Here is a 24,285-nt window from a genome sequence, read left to right as displayed (position 1 = left end):
AAAATTCTAAAGGGGCAAAGTGTGTGAGAAAGACAAGCCTGAAGGCTCTGTGCCTCAATGCGAGGAGCATTCGGAATAAGGTGGACGAATTAACTGCGCAGATAGCAGTTAACGGATATGATGTAATTGGCATCACGGAGACATGGCTCCAGGGTGATCAAGGCTGGGAACTCAACATCCAGGGATATTCAACATTTAGGAAGGATAGACAGAAAGGAAAAGGAGGCAGGGTGGCATTGCTGGTTAAAGAGGAAATTAATGCAATAGTAAGAAAGGACATTAGCTTGGATGATGTGGAATCGGTATGGATGGAGCTACGGAATACCAAAGGGCAGAAAACACTGGTGGGAGTTGTGTACAGACCATCAAACAGTAGTAGTGAGGTTGGGGACAGCATCAAACAAGAAATAAGGATGCGTGCAGTTATCATGGATGACTTTGATCTACATATTGATTGGGCTAACCAAACTGGTAGCAATGCGGTGGAGGAGGATTTCATGGAGTGTATTAGGGATGGTTTTCGAGACCAATATGTCGAGGAACCAACTAGAGAGCTGGCCATCCTAGACTGGGTGATGTGTAATGAAAAAGGACTAATTAGCAATCCTGTTGTGAGGCCCCTTGGGGAAGAGTGACTATAATATGGTAGAATTCTTTACTAAGACGGAGAGTGACACAGTTAATTCACAAACTAGGATCCTGAACTTAAGGAAAGGTAACTTCGATGGTATGAGGCGTGAATTGGCTAGAATAGACTGGCAAATGATACTTTTGACAAGGTCCCACACAAGAGATTGGTGTGCAAAATCAAATCACATGGTATTGGGGGTAATATACTGATGTGGATAGAGAACTGGTTGGCAGACAGGAAGCAGAGAGTCGGGATAAACGGGTCCTTTTCAGAATGGCAGGCAGTGACAATGGAGTGCCGCAGGGCTCAGTGCTGGGACCGCAGCTCTTTACAATATACATCAATGAGTTGGATGAAGGAATTGAGTGTAATATCTCCAAGTTTGCAGATGACACTAAACTGGGTGGTGGGGTGAGCTGTGAGGGGGACGATAAGAGGCTGCAGGGTGACTTAGACAGGTTAGGCGAGTGGGCAAATACATGGCAGATGCAGTATAATATGGATAAATGTGAGGTTATCCACTTTGGGGGCAAAAACGCGAAGACAGAATATTATCCGAATGGTGGCAGATTAGGAAAAGGGGAGGTGCAACGAGACCATGGTGTCATGGTTCATCAGTCATTGAAAGTTGGCATACAGGTACAGCAGGCGGTAAAGAAGACAAATGGTATGTTGGCCTTCATAGCTTGGGGATTTGAGTATAGGAGCAGGGAGGTCTTACTGCAGTTGTACAGGGCCTTGATGAGGCCTCACCTGGAATATTGTGTTCTGTTTTGGTCTCCTAATCTGAGGAAGGACGTTCTTGCTATTGAGGGAGTGCAGCGCAGGTTCACCAGACTGATTCCCGGGATGGCTGGACTGACATATGAGGAGAGACTGGATCAACTGGGCCTTTATACACTGGAGTTTAGAAGGATGAGAGGGGATCTCATGGAAACATATAAGATTCTGACAGGACAGGACAAGTTAGATGTTGGAAGAATATTCCCGATGTTGGGGAAGTCCAGAACCAGGGGACACAGTCTTAGGATAAGGGGTAGGCCATTTAGGACTGAGATGAGGAGAAACTTCCTCACTCAGAGTTGTTAACCTGTGGAATTCCCTGCCGCAGAGAGTTGTTGATGCCAGTTCATTGGATATATTCAAGAGGGAGTTAGATATGGCCCTTACGGCTAAGGGGATCAAGGGGTATAGAGAGAAAGCAGGAAAGGGGTACGGAGGGAATGATCAACCATGATCTTATTGAATGGTGCTGCAGGCTCGAAGGGTCGAATGGCCTACTCCTGCACCTGTTTTCTATGTTTCTATGTATCAATGAAGGTTGAGAGGCTAGGAGAACCAAAGCTATCCCCGATCCTGGTTTATCCGGGGGCAGTTCACATGTGTTCAGTGGAAGGAGTCTGGGATGTAGAGGTGGGATTCAAAGCAGGAGAACACCCGACAGGCTGGGACATCTATGTAGATGGGTCTAGTTCAGTAATAAAAGGAGAGAGAAAAACAGGTTGTGGGATTTACGTTCCTGAAGCAGGGATTGAGAAAGCCATAAAACTCCCCAACACTTTAAGTGCACAGCAGGCCGAGCTAGCAATGGTAGCGTACGTAGTCACACACCCGAACGAATTCCCAACTCCCTATACGATATGTTCGGACTCCATGTTCACATAACTCCTGTACAGAGTATTTAACCATATGGGCTAGGCGAGGTTTTAAGTTCTCAGATGGATAACCGTTGGTGATGGCTCCGTTGTTAAGTCATTTTGAACCTCATAGGTAGGGACCAGAAGAATTACTACATCCAAAAGGTCAAAACACACTCTAAGACAGCCAAAATAGAAAGGGAATGAAAAAGCAGACACACTGGCCAAAACAGGGGCAGAAGAAGGGACACCTTGGGATCCATATCACTGTGGACAGATTATGACTGTAACAGGCAGAGAGGGGAGAAGGTCTGGAAGTTGGGGTGAGGGGAATGTCAGGAACTTGGGGGGTGGGGGAAGGTCAGGAACTTGGGGTGCGGGGAGGTCAGGAACTTGGGGTGTGGGGGGGAGGAGGTCAGGAACTTGGGGTTAGGGGGAAGGTCAGGAACTTGGGGTTAGGGGGAAGGTCAGGAACTTGGGGGGGGAGAAGGTCATGAACTTGGGGGGGAAGCTCAGGAACCTGGGGGGGTGGAGAAGGTCATGAACTTGGGGGGGGGAGAAGGTCAGGAACTTGTGGGGGGGGGAGAAGGTCATGAACTTGGGGTGTGGGGGGGAGGAGGTCATGAACTTGGGGTGGGGGGGGGAGGTCAATAAATTGTTGGCGGGGAGGGGGAAGAAGGTCAGGAATATGTTTGGTGGGGAGTAGGTCCTAACCCTGGAGGGTGAGCCCTGTATGTTCTCTGAAAGCAGTAGTGTTAGCAATGTGTGCTCTGGAGCCTGGCTGTCACAATGAATGGATCAAATTACACATTGCAAAGGTCTTTATTACTCCAGCAGGCAGGATCTAATTACACATTCTTGTCCTCCAAAGGGGCCAATATGAAATCTCTTGTCCTCCAAGGGAATCAATCAGCAATTTGATGTTGCAAATAGTTACAGTCTAATATTTCAGGCTGATTATTTTTTTATCAGAACTGCAAGATGTTACAGGTGAACAGTTATTAGCAAGAACAGAACCAATGAAAAGAGGGTAGGGAGAAATGAAAAGAATGGCCTGTGATTAAGGTGGAGACCAAGAAATGATTAAATGAGCGAAGTGATGATGGTGTGTCAAAAGGAGGCAATATATTTATACAGTGCCTTTAACATATTAAAATTTCTCAGGGCACTTAGGAGGAGCGTAATCAGACAAATTTGACACCAAGCCACATAAGGTGATATTAGGGCAGAGGATCAAAAGCTTGGTCAAAGAGGTAGGTTTTAAGGAGTGGGAGGAGGGAGAGATTGAGAGGTTTAGGGAGGGAATTCCAGAGCTTGGGGCCTTGGCATCTGAAGGCACGGTTGCTAATGGTAGAGCGATGAAAATCGGTTATACTCAATAAGCCAGAATTGAGGAGCGCAGAGATCTCGGAGGGTTGTAGGCAATGTTTCTGTTATATATGCAGACTATAAGTATACTCTCTGTGCAGTCACTGTATAGTTGCATAAGATGGAGACTTGTTACCTGATGTACTATCAATAACGTTTACACTGTGTATATACTATGCTGGCACCACTAGAGGGTGCAACTGGTGGAGACCCGGGTTTCCTGCCCCTATGGCAGAGGCTGTCCACCAGAGGGCACTGCGGTGGGAGACCTGAGGGTCACCTGCATAGGTGTGCAGGGCCCAGTATAAAAGGCTGCCCACCATGCTTGTGCCTCACTCTGGAGTTACGAATAAAGGACCAAGGTCACTACAGTTTGAGTACAACACATTGTCTCGTGAAGTCATTCATAAGTGCATTACAGACATAACAACTGGTGATGAGAATACGGACTTTCATGCGATTATGGCCACCTTTGACACACTAAAAGACTTCGCAGAGGGTGATGATTGGGATGCCGTCACGGAAAGGCTCGAGCAATATTTTGTGGCAAACGACCTGGCAGGGGAGATGGACACATTGGCGGAGAAGCGCAGGGCTATACTGCTGACTAGTTGTAGGCCCGAGGTCTACCGCCTCGTCAGGAACTTGAAGGCCAAGGATAAGACATACGATGAGCTGACTGAACTAATTCGCGACCAACTTAAACCAAAAGAGAGCATCCTCACGGCTAGGCACAGATTCTACATTCACCGCAGACCTGAGGGTCAGGAGATTGCAAAATATGCTGCCAACCTCAGGAGACTTGCGGCACCGTGTGATTTTGGCACGCACCTCAATGAAGCATTGCGAGACATCTTCGTTATAGGAATTAGCCACGGGGGCCTTCTTCACAAGTTATTATCTGCCGACACCACAGTCAACCTGCAGAAGGCCATCAGCATCAGTCAGGCGTTCATGACCTCAACCTGCAGCACCAAGCAAATTATTCAGCCTGTGGACTCAAACCCGGCAAGTACTGTACACAGAATGGTGCCTTTCACAGACAAGACTGTAGAATGTGGCTCTGCCCAGGGCAGAGAGCACAGACCTCAGGGTTCCAGAACTCGGAGTCCGCCGAGAGGTGCTAATCGAGTAGCACCATGCTGGCGTTGCGGAGGAAACCATAGGGCTCACCAGTGTCGGTTTGCGGAGTATGTATGCAAAGCCTGTAACATGAAGGGCCACCTCCAGTGTATGTGTAAAAGAAATACAACTCGCCGTCTAGCAGAGGAGTCGGTAGATGACTTTGAATCCAGCGGGGAGTATGATGATTTGGCCCGAGAGGCAGCTCAGCTCCAAGAAGAAGTGTATGGAGTGTATACCTGCACCACCGATTGTCATTCAGTGAAGATGGAAGTCGAGATAAACGGCGTTCCAGTCTTCATGGAAGTGGACACGGGAGCAAGACAGTCAGCGATGAGCTTTTGAGAGGCTATGGAACGAAAAACGACCCGAGCTGGTTCCAGTACAGGAAAAGTTGCACACCTACACCAAGGAGCTGATCCCAGTCCTTGGTAGTGCAGATGTAAGTGTAATCCATAATGGCATGGTGCACAAGTTACCTCTGTGGATTGTTGCAGGTGATGATCCAACGCTACTCGGAAGAAAGTGGATGGGGAAGATCCAGTGGAAATGGGGAAGATCTCTTCACTCCACCAATCGATGTCCCCCATGCTCAGAGGCAGAGCAAAACCTCACCTTCGCTTGGGCCAGGCACCAGAGAACAGACCAGCACAGCACCTGAGGCACAGACCGTCCATCATGACTGCGTGGTAATGATCCGACTGGAATGACCTAAAAGTACCTTCCCGGCTCCAGTGGCAGGACACCTGGGGAGGAAGATCGAATTCACAGGCACTCTTGCAGCTTTTGTGGCAGAATCGCGGAAGAGAAGGATCAAGGCAGTCAACCTCGAGGACAGAGGCAAGATGGCGTCCCTGCTGCAGCAAGGTGCAACATGGCTGAAAAAAAAGATGGCCGCGGTCATATCACGAGGTGTAACGTTGAGGGACCAACTCGGATTTGATTGGGATAAAGCCAGCAGGGTTCTTTTAAAGGAGACCTGCAACCAACTGAACTTAAAGAGGCATTGTATGCATGGCAATCAATGTAACGAACCGATTAAGATTGTGAACAAAATGTTGTTGCGAGATGTCGGGAACAGAGTGTCCCCAAAAGTAGCAAACGAGCGAATTCGGGAGGGTAAAGGCACTGATCCTGATGCCCTGCCCCAGGTGTCCCCACAAGTTATAGGCCAGCGACCTCAGGAGAGTGAAGGCACTGATCCTGATACCCTGCCCCAGGTCTATCCCATGCTGCAGGCGCCCGATGGCACTATTCACCATGGACTTGGAAACGAAAACGGCCCAATACGTGCAGTCGGCTATCGTTGCCCACCACCCGGGTGGAGACGGTGCAGCCCCCAGACCCAGTCGCTACCTCGGCCATGTCCGGGAGCGAAAGGTCAGAACCAACGAGTTCCCCAAATGGGACCTGGAACAGCCAGGTTCCTAACACCATTAGAGAGCAGGCAGAAGATTCTGCCGCCCTCAAAGGAGGACAGGGAGGCCACACACATCTGTGGCTCTGCCCACCACTAGACAATGACAAAGGCCCTGAGTCCTGGCTATGTGAGCGAACCAAGCCCACCCTGCTAGCAGGGGGCGCAGCGCCACTATCAGATGACTAGGACCCCGTCCGGTTGCTCTGGAACCTGCGTCCTCACATACCTGTACTGCTACCTCAGTACTGACCATGTCTGAACCATGAATGTAATCTAACCAATCCTGGTGCACAACCGCAAAACGTAACAAATATAAGTCACTGAACCAAGGTGTCACGAGACAAGCTGTAACTTCCTTTCTTTGTGATTGCACTGTGTCTGATCCTGTATGTTTATATAATGGGCCAGCTGCATGATCTTGCTGTGTAGGAGGTGGAGGGGGAGGGGGGAAATGGATGTATGTAGCCATGGACACACACATGGATCACACCCAGAACCCACTGGAGCCTCCACTGCATCATCGAACCATCAAAACTGGTAACCACTACCCAACGTTGTGACAAAAGGACTTGGGGGTTAACAGTGAGAGAGCCAAGGCAAAGCACAGCCAAGGTGCAAGGGTTATTGGCACTTAAGTCCGGGGAGAGCTAAGCCAGAGCACATAGTGCAAAGGTAATCGGCACAAAGGACTTGGGGGAGAGTGATGTTATATATGCAGACTATAGATATACTCTCTGTGTAGTCACTGTATAGTTGCATAAGATGGAGGCTTATTACCTGATGTACTGTCAATAAGGTTTACACTGTGTATATACTATGCTGGCACCACTAGAGGGTGCAACTGGTGGAGGCTGGGGTTCCCTGCCCCTGTTGCAGAGGCTGTCCACCAGAGGGAGGGTCAGAGGAGTGCAGGGCCCAGTATAAAAGACTGCTCACCATGCTTGTGCCTCACTCTGGAGTTACGAGTAAAGGACCAAGGTCACTACAGTTTGAGTACAACACATTGCCTCATGGAGTCATTCATAAGCGCATTACAGACATAACAGTTCCCTCAAATGTTTTGGCGGTGCGCGGTTCCTTTAAGTGGCTGTGCAGCACATTCAAACTTCGATTTTTCTATTGAGAAACTGGCAAGCAACCTGCGCGGGAGCTTTAGTCAACTGCACGGCTGCACTGTTCTTTGATTCTAAGATTCTAGTTTTGGTCTCCCCACAAGTGGAAACATTTTTTCCTCATCTACCCTATCGGACCCTTTGATAATATTAAAGACCCCGATCAGGCCACCCTTTAGCCTTGAAGGATGGAGGCAATGTTCCCTCTGGGCTGTGTGTATGCGCGGGTGTGCAGGTCATCATCATCATCATCATAGGCCGCCCCCCGAACGAGGATGACTTGCTTCCACGAGTTCACAGGTGTTTCGTTGAAGGACCCAATGTTCCAGACCTGAACTCCAATTGGAAGATGCCTGTGTGTGAATTTTTTTAATGTGTGGTGACCGTTGCACACCAGCCACCACACGAGCTTGACAGAGCTAGGTCTTGGTCCAGTGGCAAGGATTAACTAGGATGACTGGAGACTTGCTCTGCTACACGGACCTAGCATGCTCACACATATCGCAGTGTGGGCTGGCCCATGCTGCCCCTGGGCCCTCGGCTCTTCTGGGTCCCGTACCCTCATCTGTCGCATCTCCGCCACGATCTCTCGTTGCTCCTCCGCCATAAACATTCACCGCATCGCGCCACAAACACTCGCCACTCATCTGCCCCAACCTTCCAACTCCTCTGTACCTGCGTCCTGCTGATGTTCCTGCCCACGCTCCAAAATGGCGACCAGGGTTTTGATGACATCACCCAGTCGCCCATCTCAAAAACGTTGCACACTTGGAGCAGCTAGCGCTGGAGGTTGAAATGGTACGCCGCTCCAGCTCTTTTATCTCCCGACCTGCGGAGCTGTTCTCTCGCAGGTAGGGGGAAGGCGTGCAGGTACAGCGTAAGTCACTCACTTGCCCACTAATTGAAAAAAATTAGCCGTACAACAACATTTTAGAGGCAACATAGGTTGTAGGGCTGGAAGAGGTTACACAGATTGGGAGGGTGGGGCCATGAAAGGATTTGAAAACAAGGATGACAATTTTGAAAATCGAGACATTGCTTAACCTCAAGGACCATGAGGACATATTAAATGGTTCGAGCACAATGGCAAAGGTGAAGGGAAGCATGGGAATGCTATCAAAGTGGAGAAGGCTCCAGGCATTGACCCATGACTATGATGGAAGAATATGGCAGGTGACCCCAGGCCTGTCGACCATACCTCGCTGGCTATGGACAGTTAGCCTTGGGAGAGGGTCATCTGCCCGCTCAGCAATCTAAAGAATGGTCTGCAGTGAAGAAGAGGAAACAACACAGGAAAGAAGAAAACTTAATGCAGCATGTGACATAATGCCTGGCTTTTAATATAGAGCCTTGGTTAGACCACATTTGGTGCACTATGCACAGTTCTGGTCTCCATATTACAAAAAGGATATAGAGGCACTGGGGAAGGTACAAAGAAGACTCACAAGGATGATACCAGATCTGAGAGGTTAAGGCCATCAGGAAAGACTGCACAGGCTGGGGCTCTTTTTTTCTCAAAAAGAGAAGGCTTGGGGTAGGTGGTGGTGACCTGATGGAGGTCTTTAATATTATGAAAGGGTTTGATAGCGTAGATGTAGAGAAGATGTTTTTCTATGCCTGATAGAATGATAGAATGGTTACAGCACAGAAGGAGGCCATTCGGCCCGTCGAGCCAGTGCTGGCTCTCAGCAAGAGCGCTTCAGCTAATCCCACTCCCCCGCCCTTTCCCTGTAGCTCTGTAATTTTTTTTTCCTTCAGGTACTTATCCAATTCCCTTTTGAAAGCCACAATTGAAACAGCCTCCACCCCCCTTTCAGGCAGTGCATTCCAGATCCTAACCACTCGCTGCGTAAAAAAGTTTTTCCTCATGTCGCTTTTGGTTTTTCTGCCAATCACCTTAAATCTGTGTCCTCAGGTTCTTGATGCTTCTGCCAATGGGAACAGTTTCTCTCTATCTACTCTGTCCAGACCCCTCATGATTTTGAACACCTCTATCAAATCTCCTCTCAACTTTCTCTGCTCCAAGGAGAACAACTCCAGCTTCTCTAGTCTATCGATGAAACTGAAGTCCCTCATCCCTGAAATCATTCTTGTAAGTCTTTTCTGCACCCTCTCTAAGGCCTTCACATCCTTCCTAATGTTCGGTGCCCAGAATTGGATGCAATACTCCAGTTGAGGCAGAATCAGTGTTTTATAAATGTTCATCATAATTTCCTTGCTTTTGTACTCTATGCCTCTATTTATGAAGCCCAGGATCCTGTATGCTTTTTTTAACTGCTTTCTTAACTTGCCTTGCCACCTTCAATGATTTGTGCACATATACCCCCAGGTCTCTCTGTTCCTACACCTCCTTTAGAATTGTACCCCTTAGTTTATATTGTCTCTTCTCGTTCTTCCTACCAAAATTAGTCACTTTGCACTTTTCTGTGTTAAATTTCATCTGCCACGTGTCTCCCATTTCACCAGCCTATGTCCTCTTGAAGTCTATAATTTCCTCCGCACTGTTCACTATACTTCCAAGTGGGGGACACCAAAACTAAGGGCCATAAATATAAGATAATCACTAACAAATCCAATAATGAATTCAGGAGAAACTCCTTTACCCAGAGAGTGGTGAGAATGTGGAAATCGGTACCACAAGGAGTGTTTGAGGTGAATAGCATAGATGCACTTAAGGAGAAGCTAAATAAGTAAAGCAAAGCTGATAAAACCATTTTTTGCCTCAGAATTGAGCTCAGTGAATAAATAGGGTACTAATTACACACACTCAGAAGCACATTTGTTTGTGTTCCAGGTACCATTAATAATGATTATCAGGTGTATAGTCGAGACTGCTGTATAGCAATTGAGCTGTAATCCTGAAAATTGTAAATATTCATACATAGAATAATATAGAACTTACAGCACAGAAACAGGACATTCTGCACCACATGAGCCTCCTCCCACCCTGTTTACTTCATCTCACTCTATCAATAGCTCCGTTTATTCCTTTTACCCTCATGTAACAACTGTGTAATAAGAAAGTCACATTATAGGGTAGAAATAAAAACAGTAACTGCTGGAATGCACTGCAGGACAATGAGCATCTGTAAAGGGAAAAGAAGGCTTAACGCCCCAATTGTTAACCTATCTTTTTTCCTTACACATTCTGTGTAGTTGCAGTGTTTCTATTTTTGTTTTAGATTCCCAAAATTTGCAATATTTTTTATCCTCCTTTTTATTCATGCTATCATCATTATAGGCAGTGCCTCGGAATCTTAAAATGAGTCCTTAGGTGGCTGAACAGTCCAATACGAGAACCACAGTCTCTGTCACAGGTGGGACAGATAGTGGTTGAGGGAAGGGGTGGGTGGGATTGGTTTGCCACATGCTCTTTCAGCTGACATGATATAAGGTAGGTCCAATAACCATTGCTTGACAGACAGCTTGAACTGAAGGGAGAGCTTGAAAGATAGACAAGATGGTGGCTGTCAATCATTTTGCTTTGCTACTGTGCAACCCTGTGCTCACTGACCTATATTGGCTTTTGGTTAAGCAACGCTTCGATTTTAAAATTCTTATCCTTGTTTTCAAATCCCTCCATAGCCTCGCCACTTCCTATCTCCGTAACCTCCTCCAGCCCTACCACCCTCCGAGATATCTGTGCTCTTCCAATTCTGGCCTCTTGAACAGCCCCAATTTTCCACCACTGGTGGCTGTGCATTCAGCTGACTAGGCCCTAAGCTCTGAAATTCCCTTCCTAAACCTCTCCACCTCTCCTCCTTTAAGACGCTCCTTAAAACCTACCTTTTTGACCAAGCTTTTTATCATCTATCCTAATATCTCCTTCTGTGGCTCAGTGTCAAATGTTGTTTGATAATGCTGCTGTGAAGCGCCTTGAGACATTTTACTACACTAAAGGTGCTATATTCAGCCCTTCGAGCCTGCACCACCATTCAATATGATCATGGCTGATCATGCAACTTCAGTATCCCATTCCTGCTTTCTCTCCATACCCCTTGATCCCTTTAGTCGTAAGGGCCATCTCCCTTTTGAATATATGTGACAAACTGGCCTCAACAACTTTCTGTGGTAGAGAATTCCACAGGTTCACAATTCTCTGAGTGAAGATGTTTCTCCTCATCTCGGTCCTAAATGGCTTACGCCTTATCCTTAGACTGTGACCTCTGGTTCTGGACTTCCCCAACATTGGGAACATTCTTCCTGCATCTAACCTGTCCAATCCCGTCAGAATTTTACAGTGAATATAAGCCTAGTCGATCCAATCTTTCTTTATATGTCAGTCCTGCCATCCCGGGAATCAGTCTGGTGAACCTTCACTACACTCCCTCAATAGCAAGAATGTCCTTCCTCAGATTAGGAGACCAAAACTGTACACAATATTCAAGGTGTGGCCTCACCAAGGCCCTGTACAACTGCAGTAAGACCTCCCTACTCCTATACTCAAATCCTCTCTATAAAGGCCAACATGCCATTTACCTTCTTCACCGCCTGCTGTACCTGCATGCCAACTTTCAATGACTAGTCAACCAATGACTAAAACAGATGATCTCATTTATTTCATTGCTGTTGGTGGGCGCTTGCTGTGTGCAAATTGGCTGCCACGTTTCCTATATTACAACAGCGACACACTTCAAAAAGTACTTCATTGGCTGTAAAGCGTTTTGGGATGTCCTGAGGCCAGGAAAGGCACTGTATAAATGCCAATTCTTTATTTTTCTTTTACTTAAAAATTAATTGTGGAGTATACCGTTGTCTATTTTGTTGGGATCCCAGAATATAAGGGAAATCATAATGTACAAAACGTATCAAAAAAGTAGAATTTATTTATTCTGTTGCTGGGATTCCAATGGTAAATGGGAGCCATATTGCCAATTGGATTTCTGTCTTGGTGTCTTGACTCCTAGGGCTAGAAATTCAGGTCTGTCAAAAACCTGGTGCTCCTACCGCTTTTTGGCTGCTATTACCGCCGCTATGGTTGCGGTGGTCATTGGACTGATATTCAGCAATTTAAAAAAAAAATGGCGGCCAGCGGTATTGTCCAGCGGGAATCGTCAGTTAGCAGCGGTGTGTGTGGAGAGCGGCGTTTGGACCGCGAAATTCACCTTCTGTTGATTTGTTGCTAACAAGCCAGCTGGTCCCTGGCGTTCCTAAAGGCCAGGGTTTGCAGCTAGGTCCTGAGCAGGGAAGACGTTTGACTGGAGGACATGGCTGCTGGACCTGGAGTGAGGAGGGCAAGCCGTTTTGCAGTTGCGGAGCTGGAAACACTCATGCAGGCTGTGGAGGGAAGGAGGTGAGTCCTGTACCCCGATGCAGGGAGACCCACTCGGGAAGTTGTATGTAATAAAGGTTCAAACTGAGTACTGTTTAACTAAGCAAGGTACAACCTTGGCTCTGCTTTATTTAGGCCCAAAGTGCCCGACTCTCAAAATGGCTGGTCTTTTATATCTGAGCAGCACCATGTGCATGCTGCTCAGTGGCCTCCAACAATGGTGCCATCTGGTGGCTACAAACAGAATGTACATACATGACAATAATCCCCTCTGAGATCTTATCACAGTCTTTCACAGGTCGAGACGGTCCGGTGCTTTGCGCTCCCGGGTTGACCATCTCAGTTCGATTCCAGCCTTTTGTGCGGGGCCTGTTGTGGCTGGTGGCTGGATGACTGACTTGTTGCGGGTGGCAGTGGCCATGTCAGGAATTGCGTCCATTTTTAGTGAACATGTCCGTGATGGAAATTCCGGGTTCACTGATGACCATTGAGTCCTCTGAAGGCTGCTGGTAGGTTGGTTGGTTGTCGACGGTTTCTTCGTCCGACTGTTCTGGCTCATCTGTGTGCCTCAGCTTTGTCTGATCCATGTGTTTCCTGCAAGTTTGCCCATTCTTGAGCTTAATAACGAATACTCTGTTGCCTCCTTGGCCATGACTGTACCAGCGATCCATTTGGGACCCTGACCACAGTTCAACACATATACAGGATCATTAACAGAAATCTCATGTGACACAGTTGCGTGATCGTGGTACACTTATTGACTTTGTCTTCTGTATTCAACATGATTATTTAAATCTGGGTGTACCAGAGATAGCTTGGTCTTAAGACCTCTTTTCATCATGAGTTCAGCAGGCAAGACCCCTGTGAGTGTGTGGGGTCTTGTCCTGTAACTCAGCAGTATGCAGGACAAGCAGGTCTGCAGTGATCCTTGGGTTACTCTCCCCATACGTTGCTTGATAATTTGTACTGCACATTCAGCTTGTCCATTGGACACAGGCCTGAACGGTGCTGACCTTACTTGTTTTATGCCATTAAGTTTCACAAACTCATGAAACTCCTGACTGGTGAAGCATGCCCCATTGTCGCTCACCTCTATGTCAGGCAGACCATGTGTCACGAACATGACATTGAGATTCTCTATGGTAGCCGTGGACGTACTGGATGACATAATTATGCATTCTATCCACTTCGAATAAGCGTCCACCACCACTAAAAACATCTTGCCCAGGAAGGGACCTGCAAAATCTACATGGATCCTGGACCAAGGTTTGGATGGCCATGACCACAGACTCACCGGCGATTCCGCTGGTGCTTTGCTGAGCTGCATGCAGGTGTTGCACTGATGCACGCATGCTTCCAGCTCAGAATCAATTCCTGGCCACCATACGTGGGATCTGGCGATGGCCTTCATCATCACTATACCAGGAGATGTGTGCTATGCAACTCACGCACAAACTTCTCTCTCCCTTTCTTGGGCATTACAATGCGATTGCCCCACAACATGCAATCTGCTTGAATAGACAGTTTGTCCTTGCGATGAATGTACGGTTTGGCCTCCTCGCACCTTTGCTTAGGTATGGCAGACCAATCCCCTTTGAGGATGCAACCCTTTACCACCGATAAAATCGGGTCCTGGTTGGTCCAGGTCTTAACTTGTTGAGCCGTGACAGGGGTTCCTTCACTCTCAAAAGCATTCATGATTAACATGTGATTCGCCGGTTGTGGGCAACAGCAACTGGCTCAAAGCATCGGCACAATTCTCTGTGCCAGGTCTGTGGTGAATGATATAATCATAGGCAGATAATGTCAGCGCCCACCTTTGGACGCGGGATGAAGCGTTGGTATTGATACCTTTGCTCTCGGAAAACAATGAATTGAGCGGCTTGTAATCAGTCTCTAATTCGAACCTCAGACTGAACAGGTATTGATGCATCTTTTTAACACCATACACACTCGCTAAAGCTTTTTTTTCTACCATGCTGTAGGCTCTTTCTGCTTTAGACAAGCTTTTGGATGCATATGCGACAGGTTGAAGTTTCCCCGACTCATTGGCTTGTTGGAGTGCGCAACCAATTCCATATGACGATGCGTCACAGGCCAAAACTAAACATTTACATGGGTCATAATGTACCAGCAGCTTGTTCAAGCAAATCAGATTGGTGTCTTTCTTGAAAGCTCTGTCTTGCGATGCGCCCCACACCCAGTTGTCGCCTTTTCTCAGTAGCATGTGCAGTGGCTCTAGTAAGGTGCTCAATTTAGGTAGGAAGTTACCAAAGTAGTTGAGTAGACTCAGGAACGAACGCAGCTCCGTCACATTCTGCAGTTTGAGTACATTCTTGATGGCCTTGGTTTTCACATCAGTAGGTCTGATGCCATCAGCGGCGATTTTCCTCCCGAGGAATTCGACCTCCGGTACCATGAAGACGCACTTCGAGCATTTCAGTCTGAGTCCCACTCTATCCAAACCTCTTCCAGGTTGTTAAGATGTTCCTTGGAGTCACGACCAGGGGGTGATCAGCATTTCATCTTGGAACACGACGGTTCTGGGAACGGACTTCAGTAGACTTTCCATATTCCTCTGGAATATTGCTGCAGCCGATCGAATTCCGAAAGGGCACCTGTGGTAAATAAACAGTTCTCTGTGCATGTTAATGCACGTAAGTCTCTTCGACGTCGCGACCAACTCCTGTGTCATATAGGCCGACGTCAAGTCCAGTTTTGTGAACGGCTTCCCTCCGGCTAGCATCGCAAACAAGTAATCAGCCTTCGGTAACGGGTACTGATCTTGTTTCAAAATCCTGTTGATCGTAGCCTTGTTGTCTCCACAGATTCTGACCGTGCCATCACTTTTCAGCACAGTATCAATGGGGCTGGCCCATTCATTAAATTCGATCGGTGATATGATCCCTTCACGCTGGAGTCTGTCCAGTTCAATTTCGACCTTCTCCCTCATCATATACGGCACTGCCCGAGCTTTTTGATGGACTGGTCTTGCATCTGAGTCCGCGTGGATCTGCACCTTGGCTCCCGTGAGGTTGCCGATACCCGGTTCGAACAGCGAAGGGAATTTGCTCAATACTTGGGCACATGTATCTTCCTCCGATGACAACGCCATTATGTCATTCCAGTCGCATCTGATTTTCTCCAACCAGCTCCTGCCGAGCAGCGTTGGGCCATTGACTGGAACAATCCACAGCGGTAACTCGTGAACCGCACCGTAATATGACACATTAATTTGTGCACTGCCAATCACCTTTATCAGTTCTTTGGTGTACATGCGCAGCTTGGCGTTAACAGGGCTCAGCCTGGGCCTCACAGTCTTAGTATCCCACAGCTTATTAAATGCCCTCTCGTTCATGATCGATTGACTCGTCCCCGTGTCCAGTTCCATCAATACCGGTATTCTGTTAAACTTCACGTTAATCAAAATTGGTTTACTCTTGGTTTTGAAAGAGTACAGTCCATACACTTCCTCCTCTGGCATCTCGGATTACGTATCTGGATCCCCGCTGGTCTGACTCTCATCCTCCACGTGGTGTGTCGCAGCTCGTTTGCTCAGCTGTGGACACTTGCGCTGGAGATGCCCCACTCTCAGACAGCCTTTGCAACTATATTGCTTAAATCAGCACTGCTAGTGCCGATGATTTCCCCCACAACGCCAACACGGAGAAGTCAGATACATTCCCGCTGGTGGACTTTAGGCAGCCACAGGTTTCGCGAACGCAACCGGATAGGCCCTGCCATGTGCCGCTCTGCCAAACACCGAATCAATCGCATTTACAGTACTTGCCGAGGTTCGGTTCTTCCCCGCTAATTCCTTTAGACTCCTGTCCGTCGTCATACATGATTGAGCGACCTGGATGGCCCTTTTTAAATCCAACTCCTCCACTGCCAGAAGTTTGAGCAGGATCATCTCGTGGTTGATACCGATAACAAAGTCGTCCCGCAGCATGTCTGCCAACACCGTCCCGAACTTGCACGGTCCCCCTAGATGTCTCAGGTCAGCAACGAATTCCGCCGCGCTCTGGCCTTCCGATATATAAAACTTTTATCTCGAGATGATAATGATGCCATCATCTGACTTGAGGTGCTCCTGTACCAATGTACACAACTCCTCGTACGTTTTCTCTGTTGGATCACTAGGCATGAGTAGATTCTTTATCAGACCGTAGATCTTTGAACCGCACACAGTGAGGAACACGGTCCAGCGCCGATCTGCATCGTCGACCCCCTTCATTTTGTTGGCCACAAAGTACTGGTTCAAACGGCTCACAAAGTCTGCCCAATCTTTTCCCTCCACGAATCACTCTAAAAATCCAATCATGCTCATTTTGCAAACAAGGTTCTTGTATTCCCGTCGCCAAATGTTATGTATGTAATAAAGGTTCAAACTGAGTACTGTTTAACTAAACAAGGTACAACCTTGGCTCTGCTTTATTTAGGCCCAAAGTGCCTGACTCTAAAAATGGCTGGCCTTTTATATCTGAGCAGCACCATGTGCGTGCTGCTCAGTGGCCTCCAACAATGACGCCATCTGGTGGCTACAAACAGATTGTACATACATGACAGAAGTGAACAGTAATGCCTGGAGCGAGGTAGCTGTGAAGGTCTCAGGTACCTCCATTCAAGATCGCACCTCCACCCAATGCAGAAAAAGGATGAACGACATCATGCGTTTGACGAAAGTGAGTACCTGTTCCACCAACTGCCGACCTTCCATCTGCGAGCCTCTCCTTCATCCTTCTCTTATTTCCCGCCTTCACTGTACAGTCACTGAAGCAGCATTTCATTGTTGAGGCCTGTATATATATGTATGTGTTCTCGGAATGGAGGCTCCCTTTCAGGTCACAGTTACAATTGCATGTCAGGGACACAACTTGTTTCTGATGTGTCATCACACTGCTACCTAGCAACCATTCTTTGTTTTGCAGGCCAAGGTTGCTCACAACAGAATAGAGCAAAGGTGTTGGTGAGTCCCATCATCAAATCCTGACACCTCTGGAGGAGTGGGTCGAGGCGTTAGTGGCAGACATGCTGCCTTCCCTGTGGCCTCTGGTACTGGGGATGCCGATGTGGGCAGCATGGATAAGTGAGGCACTCCTTTAATGCTATCTCTCCCTGAAAGCGCCAGCGCCTACTGTGTGTTTCCTTCTGAAAATCCACTACTTGCAGCCTCCATGTGTCAATTCCCTTCCTCCCCCTCATGGCAGCCCTTGTGCCTGCCATTCATGCTTGCAGATGAGAAGCCGAGTGAGAGCCAAGGCGAGGATCCTAGCGCTGGTGCGAGTGGGTGGGCAAGGCAGGACAACAGCCTTGAGTGCAGTGGCAGCTGAGGTGAGGGAGAGGCTCCTCCTGACACAGAGAGGCATGGCCTGGAGGAGACCCTTGAGGGCAATGAGAGCCATGTCGATCCTGACACCCTTGAGGACATTGGGGGCTCCAGCCTTGATGACACCCTGAAGTGCAATCCATCTATTAGGGACATCTCAGATGAGGCAGAGGAAGAGGGGGACACTGCTGTCAGCATTGCGTCACTGCTTCCTACTGTCACACGCGCCACCTCAGATACTGGGAGTACGCGGTCAGATGTAGTAGAGATGGCAGAGGGGTCTGCACTGGGTGTTGCACGGGGCCTAGCGGGTTGCAGCATGGTGGCGGGCCTAAGGAACTTTGGGTGCTATCGGGACGAGTGCACATGGGAGTTCTGCTGAAGTGGATTCAGACGAGACAATTGATGTTGGAGCTTATGAAAGAAGGGCAGAGGCCATGCATTCCCAGATGTTGGGGGCAGTGGCAAGGGTGCCAGTCTGTCGGAAGTGGTGAGGAGCATGGAGGAGTCCGCTTCCCGCATTGTCGACAGCTCGGCGCACACCATAGAGCCCACCATTGCCAGTGTGCAGGCGATGGTGGACTCCCAGAGAGACCGTGCAGATATAGATGTGATGCCGCAACCCGTACGTGATATGGCAGTTGCCATTGCAGCACAGACGCAAGGGAATGAACGCATCGGTGCTGGTGTGGAGAGGATGACCACGGCTCTGAATGCTTTTATGCACTCGGGGCAACAGGCCACGGAGCCTCTAATGCTGCCATCTTTGAGACTGTGCCTGCTCTCGTGGCAGTCTCAACTGGATACCACCCGACACCTCAGTATTGCCATCGTGGCTGGGTCCACCACAGGCCACCTTCTGGTGTGGCGCCACAGCACCGACCTGTGCTCCCTCAGATAGGTGGTAATGTACTGCCCCCGGGGAGTGATGCAGGCTCCTCGGACCAGGATACAGATGATGCGCTCTCTCAGGATCGCAGCATTCCTGGCCCCAGAGCTGACACTCCGCCATTACTTCCAAGCATGGATTCGCCCAAGCCAAGGCCGACTGAACACTCCCAGGAGGGTGTTGACCAGTCTCCAGCCGGCCCTTCCAGGGCCAGAGCTGGTCAACAGCATCCTAGAAGGACATCTGTAGCTTCTACACAAGAAACACAGCAGTCTGCCCAGACCCATGAGGCAGCCACAGGGGAGACGCTGCAGCGTAGTAGCAGGATAGGTTTGCATAAAAGCGGTTATAAGGAGATGCACCAGGGTGAGAAATAATGGTGTATGTTTTTCGCACCTTTCTTTATTCTGCAATAAATCTTTATTTTGTGTTCCTATATCTGGGCAGGTGTATCATTTGACGGTGGGCAATGATGTATGAAAGGACTCATTGGGATGGCCATGGAAAAGCAAAGCTGAATTGGGTGATGTGGGCATTAACTCATCGGAAACGAACACTTCCCTTGCAGGGTTGGGATGGCGACGACGCCTCCTGGTCCTCCTCCTGATCCTCCTCCTCCTGGTCCTCCTCCTCCTCCTCCACCTCCTCCTGAGGTGCTACTACTGGATCGACCTCCAGCGGCTGGCCCCTCATTATTGCCAGGTTGTGAAGCATGCAGCAGACCACCACGAATAGGGAGACCCACTCAAGCGAGTACTGTAACACTCCACCAGAGCACAAGGCAATGGAACCTCTGCTTGAGGATCCCGATGCAGTGCTCAATTATGCACCTGATGGCTGAATGAGCGTCGTTGTGAGCATGTTCGGCTGCAGTCCTGGGGTTGCGAAGGGGAATCAACAGCCAAGGTGCATATCCCTTGTCACCTAGCAGCCATTCACAATCCTGGTTTGGACCCGAGAACACGGCGGGCACACTGCTCTGGCGCAGGATGAAGGCATCGTGGTTGCTGCCTGGCTACCGTGCATCAACGGCCATGATCTTGTGCTGGTGGTCACAAAGCAGCTGGACATTCAGGGAGTGGAATCCCTTTCTGGTTATGAACATCTCAGCATGGGTTTGTGGTGCCCTCAGTGACGTGTGTGCAGATGATGGCGCCCTGCACCCTGGGGAACCCCGCAATCCGCACAAATCTGGTCTGCCGCTCCACCTGCTTCTCCCTGCTCTGGGAAAGAAATGTATTCCAGTCTTCTCTTGTAGAGAGCATCTGTGACTTGACGGATGGAGCGATGGGTGGAGAACTGAGAGAGGTTAGATATATCTGTAGTTGCAGTTGGAAAGAGCCAGATGCGTAAAGGTTTAGTGCAATGGTCAGTTTGGTTTCAGCCTTGTCTGTTTCAGATTGCACAGGTCCCCGAGGATGTCCTTCCTGACCCTCCTCCTCTCTGCCTTGAGGTCTGTGGCCATCTCCAGGCCCATCTCTATGTTGGGCAGCCATGTCTGCTGCTACCCTTGCCCACTGTCTCTGGACCCGTTGCTGATGGCACCGCCATCTCCTGCATGCCTCCCTGCCACGCACAATGTGCACAAGGTGCTCCCCTGCGAGCATTGAGCCCATTGCGTCTGCAGGCTCAACCCTCACTGTGAGGCCTCTGTGCAGCACAGATTGAGGACTCCAGGCCACCAGTCTTCACTGCCGATGTCAAAAGTGCGAGTGAGAAACTTTTCACATTCCCACAAAAGTTTTCAGAACTGCGAGAAACTTTGGTCCAAATCCGATAAAAGTTTGGTAAAAAAAATGGCGATTCACTCACTGCTTTGAACTCTGCTGGTGGTCTCGAACTGAACTGCACAGTGCTCCGACACAAAAAACTGTCGGGGACACCATCGGGCAGCAGCTTGGATTTTTTTATAGTGAATATAGTTTCCAAGGTGGAGAGGCAGCAGTGCGCGCTCTGATTGTATCATTAGGACTGCATTTACAATAAGACGGCGGTAGTGAGCACAGCCGCAAAAACCCTGAGCTAAATATCAATTACGGCGGCCATTCGACCCGCAAAGCAGCGGCCACTCAACTCCGCCGCTTGGCCGCCGCTTTCCGGCGGTAAGAGGCCTTTTCCAGAGGCTGAATTTCGGTGCCCTTGTCTCCATTATAAAGGAGAAAACTGCAGGACTATGGGGAAAGGGCGGCGGCGGGAGGGGTGGGGACTAATTGGGCAGCTCTTTCAAAGAGCTGGAACAGGCACGATAGGCTGAATGGCCTCCTTCTGTGCTTAATGGGTCTATCATAAACTAGATAGATTGTAGTCACACTGTATGCCTTCAGCTGCCTAGACCCTAAGCTCTGGAATTCCCTCCCTAAACCTCTCCGTCTACATCTCCAACTTTCTATCTCTCCTCCTTTAAGACACTCCTTAAAACTTACCTCTTTAAAACCTACCTCTCACCTGTGTTAATATCTCCTTCAATATCTCAGTGTTAAATTTGTTTGATAATGTTTCTGTACAGTGGTAAGGAAGTTTTACTATGTTAAAGGCTCATGTGGAGCATAAACACCGACATGGACCTGTTTTGCCAAATGGCCTGTTTCTGTGCCTTTAGGTGTTTCCACATCTGAGCTGATGTAACCTACTAGCTTTCCCTCAACCACAACTTAAGAGCTTAATAACTGGGTCCCCCCACACCCTGCCCCCTCACCTGCTCAGCCTCCCTCCCAGTCATATCTAATTATTCAATGAACCCTCTTGCCTAGTAACGGCACATCTGGTACTTTCTAGCTTCGGTGCAACGCCAATGGTTATTGCACTAACATTTCACATTTCTTTTCACACATTATTAACATACGTCCAGAGGCAACCCCAAGAGCTAAGGGTCTTCCAGCTCTAGAGATGTGTTAGATCTCAGCAGAGGTGAGAAGAGAGAGGTGTTTGTTAACCTCAGCTGTTTCTGCATAATTTTCCACCTGTTAAGATTAGCGAGCAACTAGACACAGTACTGTGTTAATTGTAGACTCCAGTGGCATTTTGACAAAACTCCCCTGGGTGGTTTCTGCCAGCAGGTATATCTGCCCAATTGTGTAGACACCTGAGATTAACAGTAATTTATGCATTTGACGTTCAAAATAAGTCGAGGAAGAGACAGAGACATAGTGTATGAACATCCTCGATTTTCATTGTTCCACCATCGGTGGCCGTGCCTTCAGCTGCCTGGGCCCCAAGCTCTGGAATTCCCTCCCTGAACCTCTCCGCCTCGCTACCTCTCTCTCCTCCTTTAGGACGCTCCTTAAAACCTACCTCTTTGACCAATCTTTTGATCATCTGTCCTAATATCTCCTTATGTGGCTTGGTGTCTAATTGTGTTTGATATTGCTCCTGTGAAATGCCTTGGGATGTTTTATAGTGTTGAAGGCGCTATATAAATGCAAGTTTTTGTTAATGTTTGTGACTCACTGGATCATTACTCACATACCAGATTCATCTCAGAGGCCTAGACATTGAGAAATTGCATGGAAGGTTTTCTCACATCTTTATTTGAACTGGATAAATATAGAACACAATCGGCATGTGACCTCACAGTATGTGGCCAAGAAGGAGCTGCTAACTGCATTCATAATATTCTTTGACAAACAAACCAAACATAAAACTCAAACAGTGCTAATGATCCCATCTTTTAACATCGTGAAATGTTGAATATTTACAGCTCTTCAGCAATTACGAATACTGGATATTTCCATGTACTAAAGCAAACATTAAGGACCCTGTGGGCTCTACGTCTTTGCTAACTAAAGCAACACATGTATCTGTTCTAATATTCAGCAAAAGCCATTCAAATCAATTGAATTCTTCTTTCTGGTGACGGCTGAAAAATAATTTACAACTTCTACAAGATTCAAATCGAGCTTCTCGTTACTCGTGCTCTCTGTGACGTTGCAGCCATGGAATCCCAATTCAGATATAAAAGCTGTACCAATCCGGTTGATTCGGAGATTCTGGGTCATGTGGCAAAGTTTTTCCTGAATCTGTAAATAAATGAGAAAAGAAAAACACACACACACACACACACACACAACAAAAGTGATTAGTTTCCTTCACTCTGCTGTATGAAAAACGCATTAAATCAAGTCCCTGTATCATCTGCTAAACCCAAAGAATTAATCTGGCTTAAACCTATCTCTTGACCAAGTTTTTGGTCTCCTGTGCTCATATCTCTTTATGTGGCTCTGTGTCCAATGTTTGTCTAATAATGCTCCTGTGAAGCTGTGGCTCAGTGGGTTGCACTCTCACCTCGAAGTCAGAAGGTTGTCCCACTCCTGAGACTTAAGCATAAAAATTTAGGCTGACACTCCCAGTGCAGTGCTGAGGCAATGCTGCACTGTCAGAGGTGCCATCTTTTGGATGAGGCGTTAAACTGAGGCCCCGTCTGCCCTCTCAGGTGGACATAAAAGATCCTAGGCACTATTTCGCAGAAGAGCAGCGGAGTTATCCTCAGTGTCCTAGGCCAATATTTATCCTTCAATCAATATCACTAAAACATTATCACATTGCTGTTTGTGGGAGCTTACTATATACAAATTGGCTGCTGTTTCCTACATTACAACAGTGACTACACTTCAAAAAGTACTTTATGCTCTGTGCTTTGGGGTGCCCGGTCGTGAAAGGTACTATATAAATGCAAATCTTTTTGTGAAACACATTTGGAACATTTTACTACTTTAAAGGCACCAGTTGTTGTTGTTGTGTGGTTGGAAATGGGCCATAACCAATGCCCATCCCGGTTAACTGTAAGGCAGACAGGTCCAGTTTCACGCAAGATTCAGGAGATTGAGATGATTGCATATTGTCTGTGTAACATGCAATAAATAGTCACAAAAAGAGAATGGGAAAGAGATCACATTTTATCACTTTCAGGAATTTTGTTCATACCACATATTAGGTAAAAATTATAAAAATTAAAATTAGATTTTAAGGCTGAGTGGTATTACTACACAGATTGTTGATTTCAGCGACAACCTTCTGAAATGTTTTTCCTTCATAGATTTGTCCATTTACAATTGTGAAATTGGAGATTTCTAAAATAGGACTTATAACATTTTTGGGGGGAACCAGTGGGGAGCAGGACTGTAGGCCTGGTGAGTGATGCAGGAAGGTCATAGTGACTGTGGGAGCAGAGCATCAGAGGTTAAACTAGGTTGGTGGCAAGATGAGATTGATTTGTGTCAGGTAAGGGTATTCGAATCATAGAATGATTCGGCACAGAAGGAGACCATTTGGCCCATCATGCCTGTGCCGGAGGGCAGATGGAATTAAGATACAGATCATCCATGATCTAATTGAATGGGGGAACAGATTCAAGGAGGAACTGATAGGATATATACTGAGATACTATTTCTGCTGGTTGGGGGATCTAGGAGTGGGGGGCATTGCCTAAAAATTGGAGCTAGGCCTTTCAGGACTGAAGTTAGAAAACATTTCTACACACAAAGGTGGTAGAAGTTTGGAACTCTTTTC

General features: G+C 47.8%; 2 protein-coding genes across 3 annotated transcripts in view; both read right to left on the bottom strand.

The window, feature by feature from the left end:
• Positions 1–4,744, bottom strand: part of smc5 (structural maintenance of chromosomes 5) — a 124,493-nt gene extending 119,749 nt beyond the window's left edge. Inside the window, exon 1 of one of the 2 annotated variants that reach the window (XM_070887377.1) lies at positions 4,468–4,744. In XM_070887377.1, coding sequence (XP_070743478.1) covers positions 4,468–4,490 — 23 coding nt within the window. In that variant the 5' untranslated portion in view covers positions 4,491–4,744. Of the gene's footprint in view, positions 1–4,386; positions 4,443–4,467 lie in introns of those variants that run through there. The other variant, XM_070887394.1, reaches the window with a different exon arrangement.
• Positions 4,745–22,287: 17,543 nt separating this feature from the next.
• The window catches only part of mamdc2a (MAM domain containing 2a), a 171,825-nt gene continuing 169,827 nt past the window's right edge, over positions 22,288–24,285 (bottom strand). Inside the window, exon 14 of the mRNA XM_070887412.1 lies at positions 22,288–22,796. Within this exon, the coding sequence (XP_070743513.1) occupies positions 22,726–22,796 (71 nt within the window). The 3' untranslated portion in view covers positions 22,288–22,725. The remainder of the gene's footprint in view (positions 22,797–24,285) is intronic.

This window comes from Pristiophorus japonicus, chromosome 1 (genome assembly GCF_044704955.1).
Source record: "Pristiophorus japonicus isolate sPriJap1 chromosome 1, sPriJap1.hap1, whole genome shotgun sequence".
Lineage (NCBI taxonomy): Eukaryota > Metazoa > Chordata > Chondrichthyes > Pristiophoridae > Pristiophorus > Pristiophorus japonicus.
This window is presented reverse-complemented; position numbering and strand designations above follow the sequence as displayed.